The following is a 22,607-nucleotide window of genomic DNA, read 5'->3' as shown; positions in this document are numbered from 1 at the left end:
CAACATTAGATTTTCACCCCTAGCTCTGCTCTCTGCACTTCATCTGTGAGAACAGAGATAGGAGGAAAGGAAAACCTGGGCCCAGAGTCCTCACAGATCTCAGGGGCAGTGCAGAGGACTGCTGGAGCTTCCAGCTGCCTGAATGCCATGTTAAATCCAACAGCCAAAGATACATTCCCCACCCCAACCGGCTGCCAGCAGTTTTTAAAGGGAAGTGTATAGGGCAGTGTGCAATTCCCTCAGGACATTCTAGGGAAACATCTCATCAACCCACTCACAGCACTGTCAGTTTAACAGTGCAACCCCTGTTGAACTGGTCGTGATCTGCACATAAAACCAGAGCACAGAGCTGAGACCAAACACTCCTGGATGTTCAGGAGCTTTCTGAAAATAGCTGCAAGATAAAATCCTCCCCCTAAAAACAAGGTTATGGAATGCTGTTTCTCCTATCTCAAGGTTGCTGGGTTCACACAGTGGTACTACCCTTCCTTGCCAAGGTCATCCAGCTCTGTCCTGCCACAAGGCCAGCAGATGAAGCACAGGACAAGGAAGCAGCCCACACCAGAGAAACAAGCAGCAAAGCCCAGCCTACAATTTTCTTGCAGCACTGCCTGAAATAGAAGTCTCTTTGCTCATGCCAGAAGTCAAACTTCAGCAGTACAAAGCTGATTTAAGTGTGTGGGTGTGAAGATTTCAACATGGTCTGTACAGAGAAAAGCTGGCCTTGTATTCTCTCCATCCGTTTTCCACTGATCTCTCTACTGACAACCTGCAGGTACCACCCTGTGAAACTCATCTGCTGGCTTCACTTTGTCCTGGGAAAACAAACGAAACAAAGCCCATGGAAGAGGAACAGGTAACAGCTACCTGCACCACCAAAACTCAACTGCATAAACACACACCCAGGAGAGCTTTTAACCAAAACCCAGTGCAAACAGAATGTTCACAGACCAACAGGTGTGAGTTTCTCTCCCAGCCACTCTGACTACACACAGATCACACCTTAGAAGCATCCAGAAACTGTTAACTCCTCCATTTTGCAAAAGACATAGCTCTAACTTTTAGTACAAACACCAGATCTGGGACAAGGCTAGGCACTCAGTCATTCCACTTCCCTGCAAATCTGTTGCCCCAGGCAGTCCTGATTTATCCCTCCAGGAACATTTTCAGTAAGTCCTTCTTCCCTCCACAGATCACAGTCATCTTCAGTAGCTGCTGGGCTGTAATTCTTGCCCAAAAGTGAACAGGTGGATTTTTAAATCATCCTTGCTGACATGAAAGAACACACTCCATGCACAGTGGCAGCTAAAGGGACTTCAGGATGACAGAAGGGATTAGAAAGGTCCTGTGATTCAACAGGGAGCCACCACCCAGAGTGCAAACATCTTTACAAGAGGAGAGTTTAAGGCATGAATCCAATGCTGTCATTCATCTGAAGTCAGGAGTTGCTTCATGTACAAATCACTGCCATCCTCAAAGTAAGGAACCACATCTTCCAGCTCCTGCTTTTGTCCCACATTTGCCAATCTCTAGACCTGTTTTGTGAATCCCACCAGGTCAGCTCTTGATTAGCTCCAGCCTGAGTGCTGCACTAACACAGAACAGACAAAAGCCATGGCAGTGACACCTGACCCTGCTCTGCATTGAACCATCACAGTGGGTTTTCTACCTGCACTCCACAGACTGGCAATGGTTGTCAGATTCTGCCAACCAGACTGCAGTTTTCTTTGCAAAGTTCTCCTCTGCTGCTGGAATTTGGGGTATCTGGGAATTGAAAGAAGCTGATAGTGAGACACTAAAAAATCAAAGTATCACCTTGCTGAAGAATCACTGAACCAACTCAGCCATCTAGACACTTTCTTTGTGTCCCTCACCCCCTTCCTTAAACCCAGCACCTTAATTTCTACTTCCATCAATTACCAAGAGCAGAATCCCAACAACTGAGCCACAGCAGAGCCTGGACACCACATAGGCTACTATTCAAAGGTTTCCATTCCAGCAGGAGGGTGTTGACAAGGAAGATAAATTGCAGAGGCAATGATCCACAAAGTCCTCTCCTTGGTGAGGATTGCAGTTCTGTCTTTAAGAGACTTATAAGGACCAAAATAAAACTGTTATCAGGACATTAGAACAATGCCATATAAATCACAAATAACTATTACAGCTCTTATCTGATGCTGTGCTAGCTGATGTTATGGCAGGCAAACAAAATTCAGACTCAAGTCTGGCCTCTGGAGAGGTGATTTGGTCAGAGGAATGTGTCTTCCTCCACAAAAAGGCTAACCACAGACCCTGGAAAACAGCTTTCCCTCCAGCAGCTCCTAATTAGCTCACTGCACCTGACTGAGCTAATAAATACTCATCCCACAGGTGAAACAAAGCTTGAATCTTGGGCAATGAGGGATGCAAGGGACTAATTCTGGTCCTGATTAGGAGGAATTGCTCAGGAAATAGGAGACTTCCCATTTGCAGTCACAGAATCATTTGGGTTGGGAAAGACCCTTGTAATCAGCAAGTCCAACAAAGCTCACCCCTAAGCCATACCGCCTGAGCACCACATCTAAACAACCTTTTAAGTACACCCAGGGGTGGTGACTCAACCACCTCCCATTCCAATGTCTGACCACTATTTCTGTGAAATTTTACCTACTGTCCAGTCTAAATCTACCTTGCTTCAGTTTGAGGCCTTTTCCTCTTTTTCTATCACTAATTCAGTGTGAGAAGAGACCAGCACCAACCTCTCCACAACATCCTTTCACGTAGTTGTAGAGAGCAACGAGGCCTCCCCTCAGTCTTCTCTTCTTCAAACTAACCATCCCCAGCTCCTTCAGTTGACCTCCATAACATTTATTCTCCAGGCTCTTCCCCAGCTTCCTTGCCCTCCTCTGCAATCCCACCAGCACCTCAGTAACTCCTTTGTATCAAGGGGCCCAAAACTGGACACAATACTGCTCTCTTCTCTCACGTGGCCAGCGCCAGAACAGGAGGACACAGCCTCAAGCTATGCCAGAGGAGATTTAGGCTCGAGGTGAGGAGAAAGTTCTTCACTGAGAGAGTCATTGGACACTGGAATGGGCTGCCCGGGGAGGTGGTGGAGTCGCCGTCCCTGGAGCTGTTCAAGGCAAGATTGGACGTGGCACTTGGTGCCATGGTCTAGGCTTGAGCTCTGTGGTAAAAGGTTGGACTTGATGATCTGTGAGGTCTCTTCCAACCCTGATGATATTGTGATATTGTGATAAAAATAATCAAGGTGTGGCCCCATCAGTGCTGAGTACAGGGGGACAATCACCTCCCTACTCCTGCTGGACACAGTGTAGTCACTTAAGTGCAGCCAGCCTCGGGAACGTTAGCTAACAGGCAGATCGCATGGTGCAGGATTCGTGAGAATTGCTAAGGAGAAAACGCCTGTGCAGCATCTTTCTTAATTCCCCCTGGAGCAAAACAGTGCTTGAAGTCTTCAGCAGCAGCCATGCAGCAGCCCTCTGCTGCCTGTGTAAAACAACAGCACCATCCAGTGGGTAAATGTCACTCTCCTCTCCCATCACCTCCCAACTATCCACAGAACGGGCAGGATAGAAACTTTAGCCCAAGCGTGAGCACTTTAGGGCTGCATTTACAGCAGCCCTGGGTAAGAAAATGTGAGCAGGTTTCAGGAGAATGGTAAAAAACAGCTGCAAAAAGAACTCCACTGTCCCCCGCCAGGCAGCTCTGCCAGCTGCAAATCACCCTGCACTGTCCTCTGCTGGGCAGCTCTGCCAGCTGCAAATCACCCTGCACTGTCTCTCTCTCCCAGTGTTACCTTTCCTTGCACTAGGGGTGCAAGCTTCCAACCATTGGAGAGGATGAAAACTGGAACCCAGTGGAGGTAAGGAGTCCTAGAACGGTTTGGGCTGTAAGGGACCTCTAAAGGTCATCCAGTCTGACCCCCCTGCAGTCAGCAAAGACATTTGCAACTACAGCAGGTTGCTCACAGCAACAATCTCACCTACCACCTCTGGCAACCTGGGCCAGTGTACAGGGGGAGTGACCTTGAACCTGATCCTAGGTGGTCTTGACCTCTCCCCAGGGGTGGGTCTGAAGACCACCAGGTGATTTATGGTTAGCCCACTCCCCCTTCCTGTCTAAAGGTCCATACAAGCAGGGAGAACTTCCTGTTCTCTCTCTGTGCTCCCTGCTTACCAGCATCACCATCCTGTTCCTGTTCCTCTATGTTTTACCACGTGGCCATCACCCATGAGGCAGACAAAGCCATTACCATCAAAATCTGGTTGCATTTACACATTTTGTTTTTGTTTCATCTTCCCTCTACCTTTGTAACTTCCCCACCTCAGATACCTTTTTAATTTATTGTTAAACTTTTCTCCTTTTTAACTCCCAAATCAGAGTGAGATTATTTATTTGGGTGTGCTTACCTTTTCCTCTCTCTACAGCTAATTCCTTTCTTTTGGGAAAGAAGGGGGAAGAGGGAAGGGCACTCTATAAAAATTGTTATTGGTTCTATCAGATACATTTGAGTCTCTGGGAATTTAAATTAGAACCAAGACAGCCAGTGTCTCACCAACCTCACAGTACAAAACTGTCTTCCTCTGGTCTCAATCTCCTTTTTAGTTTCAAACCATCACACCTTGTTCTGTCTCAACAGGCCTGGCTAAAAATTTTGTCCCCATCTTTCTTACAGGTTGTTCTGCAGGCTCCCCATCATACCTCACCCTTAGATTTTACTACTGGGTCCGACTTCACAACCACATCAGTGAGTCTAAGTGTGACCACTGGAGAAGGCACTCGACCTCCCCTGCCATGTCTGGCCCAGCCCACACTGCCAGTTCTGGAGATGAGTTCAGCCTGCTTTGATTCCCCAGCCTGTTTCATCTCCTTCTATAGCAGCATCCTTAGCAAGTCTTGGCTTAAAGCTTGACAACAGTCACAATCCCCACGGCATTTTTGACACTACCCTCTCATGGAACAACCAAATTATCCCTTTCATTTAGACAAACAAAGATGAAACAAAGGGTGCAAAGCCTCCTCTTTGTCAGTTTATTGCTCCCAATGCAGTTTGGCAGCTAACAAAGGCGAGCAGCATTCCCAGCAGCTGATCACATCATGACTCACCTACTACCCATCTCTATCTCAGTGACTGCGTTCCTGACCTACTTCAGGAATTAAGAAAGCATTTCAGAGAGCTTCTCCTTCAGAGAAAGGGAAAAGCTATTCCAGAGTTGTTGGCTGGGATCCAGCAATTGGATGGATTTGATGTCTAATAGATCTGTCTGTCATTGTGATGTTGTTTACATCATTTCTCCTCCTTTGAGGACTGTATTTGGGGGGTGTCTGTGTAATTCCTTCTTTTTATATGTGACCAAAGAGGAATGTGTCTTGTGCACGTAAGGCCAGGTACAAGTTCACGTCCCCAGTTCAAGAGGGACAGGGACACACTAGAGAGTGTCCAACAGAGTGCTCTCAGGATGACTAAGGAACAGGAACACCAATCTGATGAGGAAAGGCTGAGAGACCTGGGGCTGTTTAGTCTGCAGAAGACAAAGCTGAGAGGGTGTCTGATCAATATCTCAAAGGTGGGTGGCAAGAAGAGGCCAGCCTTTTTTCAGTCTTGCCCTATGATAGGATGAGGGGTGATGGACAAACTGGAACACAGGAGGTTCCACCTCAACATGAGGAAAAACTTCTTACTGCAAGGGTGCCCAGAGCCCTGGAGCAGGCTGCCCAGAGAGGCTGTGGAATCTCCTTCTCTGGAGACTTTCACAACCTGGATGAAAGTGTTCCTGTGTGACCTGCCCCAAGTCATCCTGCTTTGGCAGGAGGGTTGGACTTGATGATGTTCAGAGAACCCTTCCAACCCCCACCATTCTATGATTCTATTCAAAGCTCAAAAAACCATCACAAAGTCTTCCATGTTTTGCTCTGTTCCTATCCTAGCAGAGTGACAGAGTCAATTCCACACAGCCAGCAGTCTGCATCCACCTTCTGAGCTCATCTTTGACAGGTACGACCACCTGGTACTGCTTCCACAACTCACTCTGAACATGCACTCAAGAGGTGAGAATCTCTGCTCCTTCCTTTGACTAATTTTAGGGTGGACTCACAAGATCACACCCCTGAAACAAGTCCAGGTCCCTACAAATCCCCACCTTTGTGAGAAAAGCTTTGGTCCTTTTACAGGGAGAATAAAACAACAAAAGACCACTCACCAGCCACAACCAGCATGTAGCAGACACCAGCGTCCATTTTCTACCTTCAGAGATATGCAGGTGGAAAAGGCTACAACGTGAAGGAGTTTATGGAGCTACATCTCTTTGGCCTTTATAGTCCTTGTATAAAAATGTGATTCACCAACACAAGAGGAGTGGTAAGAAAGATGAAGCTGCCATCTTAAACCAGGAGCTGCTTATGCCTCATGTTCACTGCGTGATGACTGCACCAATTCCCCGCAGCCATCGGCCACTGCAAGTTTCAGAACTAATTATTTCACTCCCCAGAGGAAATTACATTCCTAAAATGGGTTGTTATCTACAACATGATGCTTGAACTTTGTTCTCACCATTCCTAGGGGAATAAGCCCAGCCTGTTATAAATTCAGGGACTGTGGATTTAATTCCTTGTCAAACGCACGCAGCCTGGTTACAGTAATTAAGAGACATGAAGGACTGGGGAGCAGTGGGAAGGAATGAGATTATGTAGTGCATTGCTAACTCCAAAGCTGGTCTGGAAACTCCTACTTGTTCTCCTCTGGTGGATATTAATGAGGCCTTTTGCCTTTGATTCATTCTGAGAAATGCCCCTGAGGAATCTGTTCTAAACATCTCACATAGTTGGCAAAAGATACCACAACTCCCCTCAGCAGCACAGAAAGCAAAACACCATGGAAAATGACCTTGCAGATGCAGCAAGCAAATGGGTATACAGGGGGTATGGGGCCACAATCTTTTTTCATCTCTTGTTCCCATTTCCTTCCAAGGAAAGGACAGCGAAAATCCACCTCTTCAGGCTGGGATGCATTTGACAGGTTCACTGAACAATCTCTCTCACTGTTGGTATTCACTTTGTTGCACTACAACTGCACTAAAGTTTACTAATTCCACAGGTAATCTATGCAAAAAAAACCAAAAGAGCTCATTCAAATGACCTGTAAATAAAGTTTACAACTTGTAATCCCTATCAAATTTACCTACAGAGGAACCAAAGCAGGGGAATTTGGTCCACTTTCTCCTGTCTTCACCTCCTCCACCTACCCAACCAAATAATTCCAGATTATTATTGTGTTTTTTTTTCAAACTTGCACCTGTTTGGTGCTCAAAGACTGCCTCAGCTTCAGTGGGAAACACACCCAAGGACACTGTGCATTCACTGACCTAGCCGAGGTTTGATCAGGACAACACAATCCACTCAGCTGCAAGATCAAGAGTCTTTAAAACCCCAAAACATGCTTAGTGGGATGTCAGGAACAGGCGTGAATAAGAGCATGAGGAAAAAAATGGCTACAAAATATCTTTGCAAAGATCACAGTATCACAGTATCACCAAGGTTGGAAGAGACCTCATAGATCAGCAAGTCCAACCCTTTACCACAGAGCTCAAGGCTAGACCATGGCACCAAGTGCCACGTCCAATCTTGCCTTGCACAGCTCCAGGGACGGCGACTCCACCACCTCCCCGGGCAGCCCATTCCAGTGTCCAATGACTCTCTCAGTGAAGAACTTTCTCCTCACCTCCAGCCTAAATTTCCCCTGGCACAGCCTGAGGCTGTGTCCTCTTGTTCTGGTGCTGGTCACCTGAGAGAAGAGAGCAACCTCCTCCTGGCCACAACCTCCCCTCAGGTAGTTGTAGACAGCAATAAGGTCTCCCCTGAGCCTCCTCTTCTCCAGGCTAAACAATCCCAGCTCCCTCAGCCTCTCCTCGTAGGGCTGTGCTCAAGGCCTCTCACCAGCCTCGTTGCCCTTCTCTGGACATGCTCAAGCATCTCAATGTCCTTCCTAAACTGGGGGGCCCAGAACTGAACACAGTATTCAAGGTGTGGTCTAACCAGGGCAGAGTACAGTACAGGGGCAGAATAACCTCCCTGCTCCTGCTGGCCACATCATTCCTGATGCAGGCCAGGATGCCACTGGCTCTCTTGGCCACCTGGGCACACTGTTGGCTCATGTTGGCTCATCTAGGATCATAGAATGAGAGAGTGGCTGAGGTTGGAAAGGACTTTACAGGCCAACTACTCCAGCCACACCACCACGGGTGGGGATGCCTCTCAACTAGACTTGGTTGCTCAAGGCCTCACACAACCTGGCCTTGAACACCTTCAAGGAGGAGGCATCCACAACCTCCCTGGGCATGTTGTTCCTGTGTCTCACCACCCTCATCCCGAATTTCTTCCTAAGGTCCAATCTAAACCTCAGCTTCAAACCACTCCCCCTTGTTTTATTGCTAGACACCCTCATGAAAAGTATAGGCTGGATGTCAGAAGTTCTTCACAGAGAGAGTGATCTGCCATTGGAATGGGCTGCCCAAGGAGGTGGTGGAGTCACTGTCCCTGGAGGTGTTCAAGAAAAGACTGGACGAGGCACTTAGTGCCATGGTCTAGTTGACTGGATAGGACTGGGTGCTAGGTTGGACTGGATGATCTTGGAGGTCTCTTCCAACCTGGTTGATTCTATGATTCTTAAAGTCCCTCTCCAGCCTTCTTGTAGCATCCCTTCAGGCATTGGAAGGCAGCTATAACGTCCCTCTGGTGTCCTCTCCTCTCTAGGCTGAACAACCCCAGCTCCCCCAGCCTATCCTCATTGCAGAAGTGCTCCAGCCCTTGCTTGGATCATCTTTGTGACCTCCTCTGGACTCACCCCAACAGTTCTGTATGCCTGTTATGACAGATGAACCTTTCCAGCCGAGCATGCCAGTGAGGACAGCAGCACACACCTTCTATCGGCTCAGGTGCTTTCAGAGGGGCAGAAGACCACCTCCCTGAGGTGCCAGCACAGGGACATTCCAAGCCCATCACTGAGCGTGGGATTTACTAAAGAACACATTAAACCACAGTCACCACAGCTCCCTTACTCCAAACCCACTGAGGCGAACCTCCCGACCACTTCAGCGGACTGTGTCAGGCTGAACACCCGCAGATAGCTATCGGTGCACAGGAGGGTTGGGGTCTGACGCCTCAGAGGGCCGCAGCCGGGCCCGCTGCCTGTCTGAGGGCCGGCAGCCCCTCGCAGGGACGGGAAGGGCTGTTTCCGAGCGGCCAGGAGCACTGCCGGGCGCTCGCAGCCCAGACAGCTCCAGGAGGCTCCCGAGGGGCTTCCCGCCGCTGACACAAGCCTTAGCCGAGCACAGGCCACACGCAGCCCCCATGAGCGGCGCCGCCATAGCGCTGCGACGCCGCCAGCGGGGGAGTCGCCATGGCAACGTCACGACAGTGTCGCGATCAGCCCCGCCCCTGACAGAGCGGGCTACGGAGGCCGGCTAGGGACAATCCCGTCCTGCTTAGCGCTGCCGTACGGGTGCCGAATGGGGACAGGCGTGTGCGGTGCTGACCGGCCCAGCTCTCCGCGGGCGCCAGGCAGCGCTGGGTGTGGTGCTCACAGGGGACCGGGTCTCACAGTATCACAGTCTCACAGCATCACAGTATCACATCATTATCAGGGTTGGAAGAGACCTCACAGGTCATCAAGTCCAACCCTTTACCACAGAGCTCAAGGCTAGACCATGGCACCAAGTGCCACGACCAATCCTGCCTTGAACAGCCTCAGGGACGGCGACTCCACCACCTCCCCGGGCAGCCCATTCCAGTGTCCAATGACTCTCTCAGTGAGGAACTTTCTCCTCACCTCCAGCCTAAATCTCCCCTGGCGCAGCCTGAGGCTGTGTCCTCTTGTTCTGGTGCTGGCCACCTGAGAGAAGAGAGCAACCTCCTCCTGGCCACAACCACCCCTCAGGTAGTTGTAGACAGCAATAAGGTCACCCCTGAGCCTCCTCTTCTCCAGGCTAACCAATCCCAGCTCCCTCAGCCTCTCCTCGTAGGGCTGTGCTCAGGGCCTCTCAGCCTCGTTGCCCTTCTCTGGACACGCTCAAGCATCTCAGTGTCCTTCCTAAACTGGGGGGCCCAGAACTGAACACAGTACTCAAGGTGAGGTCTAACCAGTGCAGAGTACAGGGGCAGAATGACCTCCCTGCTCCTGCTGACCACACCGTTCCTGATGCAGGCCAGGATGCCACTGGCTCTCTTGGCCACCTGGGCACACTGCTGGCTCATGTTCAGGCAGGTATCAATCAGCACCCCCAGATCCCTCTCTGTCTGGCTGCTCTCCAGCCACTCCGACCCCAGCCTGTATCTCTGCATGGGGTTGCTGTGGCCAAAGTGCAGCACCCTGCACTTGGAGCTATTGAACGCCATGACGTGAAGGGCCGTGAGGGGTTCCTCAGCTCCTGGCCTGTCTAGGGGTCTTCCTGCCCATGTCTTCGCTCCCAGAGCTTCTTGTGGGGAGAAGAATTGCCCCAGTGGCCCCCACAGTGAACCCCCTCTTCTGCTTCCCTTGCGTGAGGCCGAGGACAAGCAGCGGGCGTTATTTAAAGGACAATACCCAGGAGGGGAGATCCTGCCATAGCAACTGGCAAACTTTCCTGTATAAATATTGATGAGTCCAGGGGGAAAAGGAAATGAGAAGCTGGCTGGTTGAGCCAGCTGCAGGTCCCACGTCACCCCCACAGACACACAGACCTGTCCCGTGGGCTCCTCTTTATTACAGCCTTGGAACCACACACGGAGAGAATGCACCGCCTGAACCCCACGGGCTTTGCATCCAGGCACCACTTCATACCGTGGGCAGAAGGTTTTCTTCTGAGCTTGGCTTCTTACTTAATTCTGACACATCTTTCACCTCTCTGCTGTCACCGACAGCATCTCAGCGCCTTGGTGGTGCTGCTCAGAGCTGCTGTGAGCAGGACAGGTTTGGTGCCAGCTGCTCTGCCTTGTTCAGTATGGGCATCAATGGCAGCTGAGGGGTTAGGAGGAAACTCTCCTCCCAGCCCAAAATGCTCCTATTCAGAGAAGGCCCAAATGTAAATGAAGAAATATAAAACAATCTTCTGGAAATAAACTGTAAAGACTAAAAGGCAAAGACTACAAATCAACTAAATCCTAACTGACAAAGCTGGTGAGGGGTCTGGAGCACAGCCCTGTGAGGAGAGGCTGAGGGAGCTGGGGGTGTGCAGCCTGCAGAAGAGGAGGCTCAGGGCTGACCTCATTGCTGTCTACAACTACCTGAAGGGAAGTTGTAGCCAGGTGGGGTTGGTCTCTTCTGCCAGACAACCAGCAACAGAACAAGGGGACACAGTCTCAAGTTGTGCCAGGGGAGGTCTAGGCTGGATGTTAGGATGAAGTTGTTGTCAGAGAGTGATTGGCATTGGAATGGGCTGCCCAGGGAGGTGGTGGAGTCACTGTCCCTGGAGGTGTTCAAGCAAAGCCTGGGTGAGGCACTTAGTGCCATGGTCTGGTTGACTGGCCAGGGCTGGGTGCTAGGTTGGACTGGATGATCTTGGAGGTCTCTTCCAACCTGGCTGATTCTATGATTCTATGATTCTATGAGCTCTGCTTTGCTTGCTCTCAGGAAGAGCTTTGGGAAAGACTCTAATTTTTGAACTGGGGAGAAATTCCATACACAGATTTTCTACATTTCTCTCTTTGCACAGCTTGACAAAGGAAATTGTGGCTCAGGGAGATGAGAAGCATGATGTTTCATATGGTGAGGCTCCTTATCCCACTTATTTCCTTCATGCTGAAGAAGAAGAGGTAATTTTTGAACAGTTGGACTTGAAGTCCCTTCCAACCAAAATGGTTTTGTGAGTCTAAGTGAAAACAGAAGATCAAAATTACCCTTAAGAGCCAAACAGTATTATGTTATAGAATATATTGTAGTAGGAAGCAGTGACCAGATAATGAGATATTTGGTTTCCCAGATTCAAAAAGGATTGCATAAATCAAAGCAAATTTCATACTTTGGTTTAAGCAAACCTAAGATCATTCCCTAAAACTGGGTCAGAAAAATGTTGCCTCCTTCTGTCAGCAGTTACTAAAACTGTGAAAATCCTTCCTGATAATAAAGTATTTAACAGGATTTCCACAGGAGAGGGAAGTAATACCAGAAGATAGTCAGTTAAAATTAGGAAGGCTCATTGATTTATCCAAGGATTCTTCAAGACTCTTCCAAACACTTGATAAATTCACAAGAGATCTCCTAAGGATGTAGTCTCCTACATAATGCTTTTATATTAGAACAGGATCTGAGCTGGACACAATCATCCCTGTAAAAAAAAACAACAGACACTCTTCAGTGTCAAGAGGTGAAGAGATGTTTCTGTTTCCAGGTTGGTGTTAGCTGCTCTTCTCTCAGGCGTGAAGATGAGCTCAGCGAGGTCAGCAGGAGCCAGCTTGGGTTTCTTTCAATAACCCAGCATGAAGGAGGGTGAGAAGTTCCTTCCAAGGAGATGAGAATGGCATGATGAGGAGCATTAATGACTTGCCTCTGAGTGCTTTCTAAGTGTAGGTCCGGGATTCTCTCTGCCAGGAGAGGTTGTGCAGTCTCCATCCTTGGAGGCTTTCAAGACTCAACAGGATAAAGCTCTGAATATTACAGAATCATAGAAGGGTTTAGGTTGGAAGGGACCTCAAAGATCATCCATAGGCAGGGACACCTCCCACTAGAACAGGTCGCTCAAGGCCTCATCCAACCTGGCCTTGAACCCCTCCAGGGAGAGGGCATCCACAACCTCCCTGGGCAACCTGTGCCAGTGTCTCACCACCCTCACTGTAAAGAACTTCTTCCTAACATCCAGTTTAAATCTCCCCTTTTCCAGCTTAAATCCATTACTCCTTGTCCTGTCATTACAAGACCTTGTCAATAGTCCCTCCCCAGCCTTCCTGTAGGCCCCCTTCAGATACTGGAAAGCCACTATAAGGTCTCCTCAATGCCTTATCTTTGCCGAGGCTGCTTTGAGCAGGAGGTTAGGTACAGACCTCCTTAGACCCCCTCCGACCCATGTTACTCTATGCTCCTATTTACATTCATTGTGCATCTATGATCTTTGGCTTCCTTTAGATATCAAACTACTAACTACTAGGTTTAAAGCTTCATTTTTTTTATAAAGCACAGTCAGAAAAAAACCAGCTGTGAGTTTAACTGCTTTGTATAACTGAGACCTAGGACCCAGCCAGGGAGAGGTAAAAATCTCTGTTGGAGGTGAAAATACCACAATAGCTCTTCAAGGTAAAACAACACAAAAAGGTGAGAAGGAAGAGTTTGGAAATGTCTCAGGGCCTATATATGTTCTGCTAAACAAAGTGGAACTGCAACATAGCTACTGAAAGACGTTTATAGCACTACAGCCTCCAGTGTCCTGCACGGTGAGGGCCGAGATGACTCTGGGCATAGCACTGGCTGCGTGGTTATATGTCATACAGTCTGAGCTGCTCCTTCATGTCTCCTTCAGACATCTCTCCAAACGTGTCACTTTTTTCCTTCATGAGCCTGAAGATGGCAGCCAGCTGCTCTCTCTGAACCCTGTCGAGGAGAAGAAAAGGAGAAGTAGGAATAGCCAGTCCCCAGAAGGCACATTGAGCAAGAACACTATGGTCAAACGAAACGTGAAGCCAAATGGAGGTCACCTCACAAGCCTTACTGGCTGCAGGAAATCTGCCCCTGTGAGATAAAAGGGAGATGGCCTCTGGTTCTCCTTCCACCGCCTTCCCATCTATCTGATCGTCCTGCACGACTCTCTGCACTTCTGTAAGTGTGGAGATAAACCAGACAGATTTAACACTAGCCTTGGAGCTCCTCAGGGCTTATCTGTGCTCCAAGTTTCAAGATAATCTGATGTGTGGAATTTCACAAGGCCAACATGTCCCAGTTTAGCAGACTCCATAGTGAAACTGGATGAATCTTTTGTCAGCAAGCAGTGTCCTTTCCTTCTGCCATCCTCTAGAAACAGAGCGATCCAGGTTGCATTTTACATGCATACCCTGCCTTAAAATTAGAGACCAGGCTGCTTGCTAGCGTGGGCATGACTTTGGTCAGCCACTGGAGCATAAGAAATTTGCTTTGATTCAGGAGTTCATCTGCCACTGTCAGATGGTGAGATGGGCTCATGTAGCCAGGCCAGCACTAAGATGATCCCTGTGTGGGCAGAGCTTGACCAGTGGACCCTCTAGCTCTGATCTCCATCCCTAGAGAGTTCCACAGTAAGTGATTAACTCCCTTCTCCCCATCACAGATGATATCCTGATTTTCCCCTAACCTGAAGCAGTTCATTGTATGTCCTGCAGCACAAAGATTGGCATCTATCACAGGGCTTTATTTTAGGAGGATTTGCAGGAGGGCTGGCCATCCATCTACTGATCATCACTCAGATACAGATATGTGGGTAGCACAGGAGGCTCAGCTGTTTGCAGGTAGCTCATAAACTGATGCAGCTTTCTCTTTCAGGGCAAAATGAACCTGCACCTTGGCCCAAGGCAGGCTTGTCCGTGGGCTGCTGCATTCCCATTGCCAGACCTGGCCGGCACCAGACTGCGGTATGGCATAGCACACCTCATACCCAACTCTCCTGTGTGAGATCAGAACTAATGAGGGTGTGGTGCTTTATGGCTGTAACAAGGGAGGAGCAGTTTCTAGTACTTCAAGGCTCATTTGGCCCCAACTTGACTGTGGGGTCAGAGTTGTGGAATCACAGAGCAGCATTCACTCATAGCTCAGCAGGTCAGAGCACACATCTCCTGCAGTCCCAGCTCCTTCTGCCAATTCAGCATCTTTAGACCTCTCCTGGGCTAGAAAGACACTGACTTTTACTTCCACACGGGCACTGTGTCTCTGACACAGCTTTCCATACAGGACTGTAATGCACTGTAATCAATCCATTTAAATGCACAATTAGCCTGGGGTAGGCTTCCTGCTCGTCCTGTGTGGACAAGCTCTTAGCTGTTCCAGCAGCAGTAGAAAATACTCATTGCCAGGCGAAAACCACAGCACAGTCTTTGCTTGGAAGAAGAGAGGACAGCATCAGCACATCAAAAGCCACACCACTACAAACGAGATCGATGGAAGGAGACAGGAAGAAGCGGAGGACCCTTTGCATGTGGAACTCCTGCCTCAGAGTTCTGCCTTCCCCCCTCTCTTGGTCTGAGCCCCAGGAAGAAGCAGGAACAGCAGGCTGTCCTCCCATCACCATTTCAGCAAGCAGGGCAGGGAGGGGAAAACAACCAGCCCAGCAGATCCTGGCAAAAGCAAGCTCGTTAGCCAGTTCTTTTCTCTCGCAATTAAAATGCGGTTGTCCTAAGGCCAGGCACATCCCGATAATGAGGCAGGATCTTTCGGTTACAGAAGCTGTGGCCACAGGCTGTCAAACGGCAGGGTTCGGCTGGCTCTGGTGTCATTGAGGTGGCGGTGGTGTTGTGTGCTCACATGAATAGGTCGCAAGTGCCCTTTTGCCGAGGGGAGGAGGGGGAAGCGTGGTCGTTAGCGATCAATAGTTTATTTTCGATCCCCGCTGGGCACCAGTGGGCACATTTCCAGCCTGGTCTGGAGAAATTCAATACACAGACGGTGTCTGAAACGCCTGCCAGCTGGGAGTGCTCCACGCAGGTCTGCAGCCCTTGCTCGTTTAGGTCACAAGACGTTAAGGCTGCCGAAGCCTCCCCAAAGGCTACCTTTGTGCCTTGCCTCCAAAGCACCAAAATCAAGATCGACGGCAAATATTCGCCCTGTTTTCCTAAGCATGACATCGATGCATTTTGGCTTCCCTCTCTAGCTTTAAATATCCTGACTCTGCATTGGAAAAACACGTAAATAAATAAATAAATAAATCAGGAGCTGTTCCCTGCTGTTGTTGCTGCATAACCTAAAGCAAAGGGAGAGCAAAACAAAGATAGAGAGAGAGAGAAAAGAGCCTGGGAAGGAAGAATAAGGCATCAAAACTATGATGCTGATATAAAAAAGGAGCTTCTCCTATCAAAGGTGACCTTGAAAAACAACTTTGTGGTGCTCCAGGTTGTTTGTTCATTCAGTCATTTCGGATCAAACCCGCTCCATTCACCAATGGAATCATTCTCTCCTCCCCTAAGTGCAGCCCTCAAAAGTGTTTGGATTCGGCAGGTCAAACAGGATTTTACTTCTTGCTGACAAAATAGATGAATTAAAGAGTTTTCAAAGCAGCCTAATTCTTCTTGATAGGCAATTGAATTTGCATACTTAGTTCCCTTAGGCTCTTTTAAGACATTTCAGTCCAAGGCGTTTACAGTTGAGTGGAGGCTTGGGGCAGCAAGCAGGAGAGCTCTGCATCAGGAGCTCCTAAACACCCATGCTCACAAACCCTGAGAAGAGCTCTGCATTGGGAATGTTCCTAACTGCTCTGCAGCCAATTCAGATCAGGATATACAGAATGTTAGGGGTTGGAAAGGACCTCCATGGATCATCGAGTCCAGCCCACCTGCCAGAGCAGGACCATAGAATCTAGCACAGGCCACAAGCTCACAGGATGTTAGGGGTTGGAAGAGACCCAAGGAGATCATTGAGTCCAACCCCACTGCCAGAGCAGGACCACACAATCTAGCACAGGCCACAGGCTCACAGGATGTTAGAGTTGGAAGGGACCCAAGGAGATCATTGAGTCCAACCCACCTGCCAGAGCAGGACCACACAATCTAGCACAGGCCACAAGCTCACAGGATGTTAGGGGTTGGAAGGGACCCAAGGAGATCATCCAGTCCAACCCCACTGCCAGAGCAGGACAATACTAACACAGATCATGGAGGAACACATCCAGACAGGCCTTGAAAGTCTCCAGAGAAGGAGACTCCACAACCTCTCTGGGGAGCCTGTTCCAGTGCTCTGTGACCCTTACAGTAGCAGGTTGCACAGCAACACATCCAGATGAGGCTGGAAAGTCTCTAGAGAAGGAGACTCCACAACCTCTCTGGGGAGCCTGTTCCAGTGCTCTGTGACACTTACAGTAGCAGGTTGCACAGCAACACATCCAGATGAGGCTGGAAAGTCTCTAGAGAAGGAGACTCCATAACCTCTCTGGATCCTGCTGCAACACTGCCTTGCTCCAGCAGAAATAAGGGGAAAACCCTGACTTTCAGCACTGATCTGACTCTATTGTGGAGGAAGTCAGTGGAATCCTTTACAGGGTGAAAGGCCTAAGGAGGGCAGAACCTACCTCTAACCTAAACCCCACAAGTTCTCACTCAAAAGAAATGACAAGCAGGGAGGGCAGGGAGAGCAAGCCACAGACCAAGGTAAACTATTCAAAGGTTTATTGGACCAAACAAAGGCAATTTTTTTGTTGTTTTTTTTTTGTTTGTTTTTTTACAGATTCAAGCCACTAGAATTACAGTCCTTTGTAGAAGAGCCACCATCAGATAGAAAACAAACAAACAAAAACCAAACTAAAGTAAAAAAAATACACCCAGACAGCCGTGTGGAGTTGAAGAAATCGTTCGGACTCGCTGCCACTAGCAGGAAATCTGGACTCAACTATAGACTTTGCTCGATGTACATACTGCCATGTAACTTAAACACAACGTATATAAGGCATTCTTTGCATAGTTGGGTGCTCAGGACACAGTCAGCCAGCCAGCACCGAGGGCAGAGAGCAGCTGTACCGGCAATGAGGGGAGGGGAGGGGAGGGAGTTGAAGCGGAGGGTCCAGAGGTGCCTAAACTCATACGCACAGCACTGCGCAGGCTTGCGGTTGTTGGCTGGGAAGGGGCAGCCCAGCCTCTTTTCTACAGCTGAAGCCTCCTGCTGTTCTTTAAATGAGCCCTTGGATGAAGAGTTTGCCCACCCCAGGCGCTAGAAGGGACAACTGTGTACAAGGGTTCAAGTATTGTCTGCATAGCCATCACATAGGAGGAACGAAAGCAGCCTGCTGGGTTTCTGATATGTTTGCAGCCTTAGCCAAGAGGCAGTTGTTCGGCAGTGAAAGAGAAACTCTGAAGGATGCATCCCCACCCCCAGCCTGCTGTTTCTGCAACATTGCTAGAGGACTTGGACCCTCTTCTCACTCTCACAAACTGGCTTGGTTTGCTGTGGAACCTGCTGTGTGTGAGGCAGGTGTACACACCCAGCCAAATTCATCTCTACGCGACAGAGATGAGGAGCAACACTGAGCACTGGCTCCAGTGGACAAGCCACAGGGCTAGCAAGAGGAGAGGGCACTGCAACAGCAAGCAGGCAGAGGAATGGGGAGGTTGTCTCTTCCAGAACCCCAGCTATTTCATCCAGAGCCAGAAGGAACTCTTGATGCTATAGCTATCTCCTTGGGTCTCTCCTCTTGGGAACAGGAGTAGGGAAAACTGAGAATCCAGATATTAACAGCAGCCAAAGTGTGGCCTCCTAAACCTCCACCACTAGAAGCAGAACAGTTAAACTAGCAATCCTCATCACTTCTCAAGCCTTCTGTCTACCTACACAATCAGGTCTCTGCTAGAACAACTACAGAAGCAAGATCAGAGTCAGTCCATCTGCTATCCCTCACTTGGACCTCACTTTGTCCCTCAGAATGAAGCAGCATTGTACAACATTTGAGATCACAGGCAGTTCCCACCCCCCCAAGAGTAAAGAGGAGTTTGGCCCCAGGAAGAACTAACTTGCTAGTCTGGTGTAAGGTCCAGGCTGGTCTAGGAGAAGAGCTGTTGTTGGCCCACCCCGAGAAAGGAACCACACAGGTTTCATGGCAAGCCTAGTACTTGGTGCTGAACACAACTAACAGACTCGCTGCACATTTAGTGTCCAATTTGAGTTCTGTTTAGGGGAGAGGGAGGAAGGTTCATCCCAGCCCCCCAGACACAACTCAAGTTGCTGCTCGGGCCCAGCCCCAGTCCATAGAACCACACAACAGGTTCTCCTCAAACTCGACACCACAGGAGGTTTTGAAGAGCTCAACTCCAGACCAAGAGGGGATCCCAAGTTTTGAGGGTTTATGGATTTCTCTTATGGGTGTGTTTGGTTGTTTTTGGTATTTCTCTCAAGCCTTTAAAGATGCCAAGGGATGCCTTTAGGAGGAGGCTAGGGACAACTTCATATAGTCTTCAGTTCTGCAAAGAGAAACAGGGAGAGAAGAGAAATCATTTCAGTCAGTTCACCCCTCAAGCTGGCTCAGTATTATTCACACAAACTAGAAGGGGGAAAACTCAGTGTGTGTGTGTGGTGCTGGGGAGACAACTTCCCACCTCAGGGCAGAGCAAGCCTCACTTTGCAAACCTCAGCCTCTGAGGAGGAGACACTTTGCTTCATCAACTGCAGCAGGATAGTACCCCATCAGAAGTGTAAATCCTCTCATCTGGCACCAATCTGTTACAGCCCTCCTGACCTACTGATAAGAGCTGGGGAAGCCCAACTAATTGGAAGCCTTCGTTAGCTCCAGGGGATACTTGCCTCAGCTGTCCTGTGCAGAGCCTCCCTGAGCTGTTGGCAGCCTTCTCCAGCCCAGATTCCTCTTCCCATCTGCAGACTGAAGAGCTGGGAATGAGGACTGGTTTCACAGGGCAGTATGCCTGAGCAGGTCAACCTTTCTCAGTCCTCCTACAGATGTGGCTGTTCAAGTGGAGAGGCAAAACCCCCCCAGACACTCTGCAGGTCAGAAGGCTTCCTTTTGATGGGAAGCTCTCCCAATGTCCTAGGAAAGGAGGCTGAGATGATAAGATATGTTTTATGGATTTCTAGGCATTCCCTGGGGTCTTGCAGCATGTTGTCAGCAGAGACAGGGCTAAAAACAAGGCTTGTTCTCAGTTTGAGCCTTTGAGACACTTACTGCCCCAGCACCTCTGATGGCCCAATATAGGAAACACCTGGCAGCAGGTTGGGCAGCTGCCCACAGACAGAGACCTGTGTGAGGTAGAAGGAAGCTACACCACACATTAACTGGGCACTTACAAACACACACAGATGTGGCCCAGCCGAATTCCTCCTGAATTCAGCAGGGTTCACTGTCCCTAACACCTGAACCCCATTTAAAAGTCCCCCTGCTCCTGCCAACCACAGCATGAAAGCAAGTTGCAGCCTCGTTGCTGCCTCACTTCTCCATGTCCAGCAGCCTCCCAAGTGCAACCAGTGACCAGGAGCCTGGGTGGGAGATGCAGGATGAATCTTCTTGTGGGATGGGGGTTACTCAGGCAGCATTAGGACAAAGAAGGGGAATTGTGCAGGGTGGATCATGGCCCCACTCAAGTCAGACGAGTGGAATCACATTTCATGCCTGAGGGCACAGGCTTGCTGCCACAGAGGCCCAGAAGGAGAGGTCCCCTCCAGCACATCACAGTTGGAGCAAGGACGGATGTGAGAGAGGGTGGACAAGGCTCAGTTGCAGCCTGAGGCCCCTCACAGGAATACTCACCTCCAGGACAGGGCCAGGCTGACAGCTGGGATGAGAAGATCTTAAACCAAGCATGAACTTAATGGAGGATGTTCGTCAGAGCCATAAATTCCCCATCTGCACAACAGAAATACCCCTTTCTGCTCCTGGAGCAAGCTGTGAAGGGGATTAGACTAAAGAGCATGAAGCAGTCTATCACTGGGGACATCAGGGCCATAAAACCCTCCAGGCTGAGCAGCTCTGGCATTGCTGCTGAAAGACTTAATTAGCTTGGGATGGAGGCTGAGAGCACTGAGCCACTGCTTATCCTTGGCTCTTCCCTCCTTCCCATCCGCCCTGGATGACAAAGTCAACCTGATCACTGTAGCTTCACCCAGCAGCACAGCAATCAAACCAGGTCAGGGGCTTCTTTTGCTGGGAGTTTGTAGCCTTTCTTCAGATGTAGGCTAGCCAAATGTCCCTGCTCTGGCCAAAGCTGAGGGCCAAGTCAGTTGACAGTACCATTTGTGAGCTGTGTTCTGTGCAAGAACAGCTGGAGAACAAAGAGCTCAGACAAGAGAGATCCTGGATTATGAGGGAGGCTCAGGTACTGAAGGTTTGAAAAGATCATGCTTTGCCTTCAAGCATGGAAATGGGGTGTCCTGGTAGCCTCAGAAGCCTTCTCTCCACTCCAACTGAGCCACGGCATTGGCACAAAGCTTCTTGCCTTTCAGAGCAGACAACATCCCAGCTCTGCCAAACAGAGTGGGCTAGTGGCATTCCATGTGCATTAATCCCTTGTGTGAAATCTGCAGCAGGTCAGAAGTCCTGTAGCCCATCCATAGACTTACAGCTCTCCAAAGCAGTCCTGACCCACCCTAAGGATGTTCCAGAGCATCTTTCTGTAACCACCCCTGGTAATTGCTTGAGCCCTTTTCAGGACCAGTTTCACTCAGCTGATTTTCAGAGGCATGGAGCTTTCCCAGCTCCTTCCCTCCGCAGAGGCAGAAGGAGCTCAGCTTGGGACCTCTGGTCTGAAATCCTGGCAAGGAGGGCAGAGTGATTTGCCATTGGAATGGGCTGCCCAGGGAGGTGGTGGAGTCACTGTCCCTGGAGGTGTTGAAGAAAAACCTGGATGAGGCACTTAGTGCCATGGTCTAGGTGACTGGATAGAGCAGGGTGATAGGTTGGACTGGATGATCTTGGAGGTCTCTTCCAACCTGGTTGATTCTATGATGGCAGCTGGCTCCAGACTCTTCTCACTCAATCCAGACAGGCCAGGATTGACTCTTGAAGATCAAGAGCAAAGAAGAAAGGCCCTGGATGCTGGGCAGACCTGAGTGCACTCCCCAGGCAGTTCTCTCCCATCTGACTGCTGGGGATGGTCCTATCACCACTGCTTCCCATTTCTTTATCATGGAGACAGCTACCATCTCATTTCTGGTAGTGAACATAAGCCAGCCTTGTCCAAGACTGGGACACTGCAGGAAGAATATGAGCAATGACATGCTGAATCTAAGCTTTCCTGGTGGTCCCAAAAGTGTGGGACAGTTGCTTCTGCCAACAGCTAAAACACAGAGAAGACTTTTATGCAGAACAGGGAGAGACAGCCAGCTCTCAGGAAAGAGGAGAGCAGCAGAGTGAGAAATACCAAAGGGAGCTTCTATCAATGCAAATCTGAAGTTCTTCCAGTGGGACAGAGGGATTGAAAGGTGCACTCAGCCTCAGGGAATATCTCCTGCTCCTCAGGAACACCAGGAGAGCAGCCAAGGCTGCTGGAACTTGCATGACCAGGAAGCACAAGTCCCACTGCCTTTAGGATAGGGCCTGGTGAGGAGTCAGTGGGGCTGGAGACTGTGTCACTCCCAGAGTGGATCTTGCCCACCACTGTTTAAAGCCTCCCATATTTCCCAGCCACAGCCAGGAAGGTGGTCCAAGCTCCTGGCTAGCTCAGCTGAGAGGCCACCACAGTCTCCTTCAGTGGTGTGTTCATCCTCTTGCAAAACTCTTGACCTCCCCAGCCCCATGCTGCAGCAGTGGGGAAAGCCATGGATGTCCCAACCTGCTTCTCTGTCCATTGCTTAGTAGTAGAGCTCCAGCTTGCTGGCTACCAGTTTGCAGCCAGCCTGGTGTGATGCACCAGCTCTCTGCAGCCCTTGGTGTCCCTCAGCCACAGAGGAGCTGCAGGAGGGGCAGAGCCAGGCTCCCAGAGGGTTAGCAGATAGAGAACAGCAAGCTGCCCATGCTGCACAGCATTAAGCAGAA

General features: G+C 49.6%; 1 protein-coding gene across 4 annotated transcripts in view; it reads right to left on the bottom strand.

The window, feature by feature from the left end:
- Window positions 1–13,163: 13,163 nt before the first annotated feature.
- MXRA7 (matrix remodeling associated 7) overlaps window positions 13,164–22,607 on the bottom strand; it is a 31,430-nt gene continuing 21,986 nt past the window's right edge. For 2 of the 4 annotated variants that reach the window (XM_064150942.1, XM_064150941.1), the window contains one exon: window positions 17,288–19,086. Coding sequence is in view for 3 of the 4 variants with exons in the window: in XM_064150941.1 (XP_064007011.1) it covers window positions 19,047–19,086 (40 nt within the window). In the remaining variant the exon portion in view is untranslated. Of the gene's footprint in view, window positions 13,556–17,287; window positions 19,087–19,426; window positions 19,503–22,607 lie in introns of those variants that run through there. The other 2 variants (XM_064150940.1, XM_064150938.1) reach the window with 2 other exon arrangements.

This window comes from Pogoniulus pusillus, chromosome 11 (assembly GCF_015220805.1).
Source record: "Pogoniulus pusillus isolate bPogPus1 chromosome 11, bPogPus1.pri, whole genome shotgun sequence".
Taxonomy (NCBI): domain Eukaryota; kingdom Metazoa; phylum Chordata; class Aves; order Piciformes; family Lybiidae; genus Pogoniulus; species Pogoniulus pusillus.
The sequence above is the reverse complement of the archived record's forward strand: the minus strand, read 5'-3'. Positions and strand labels throughout refer to the sequence as shown.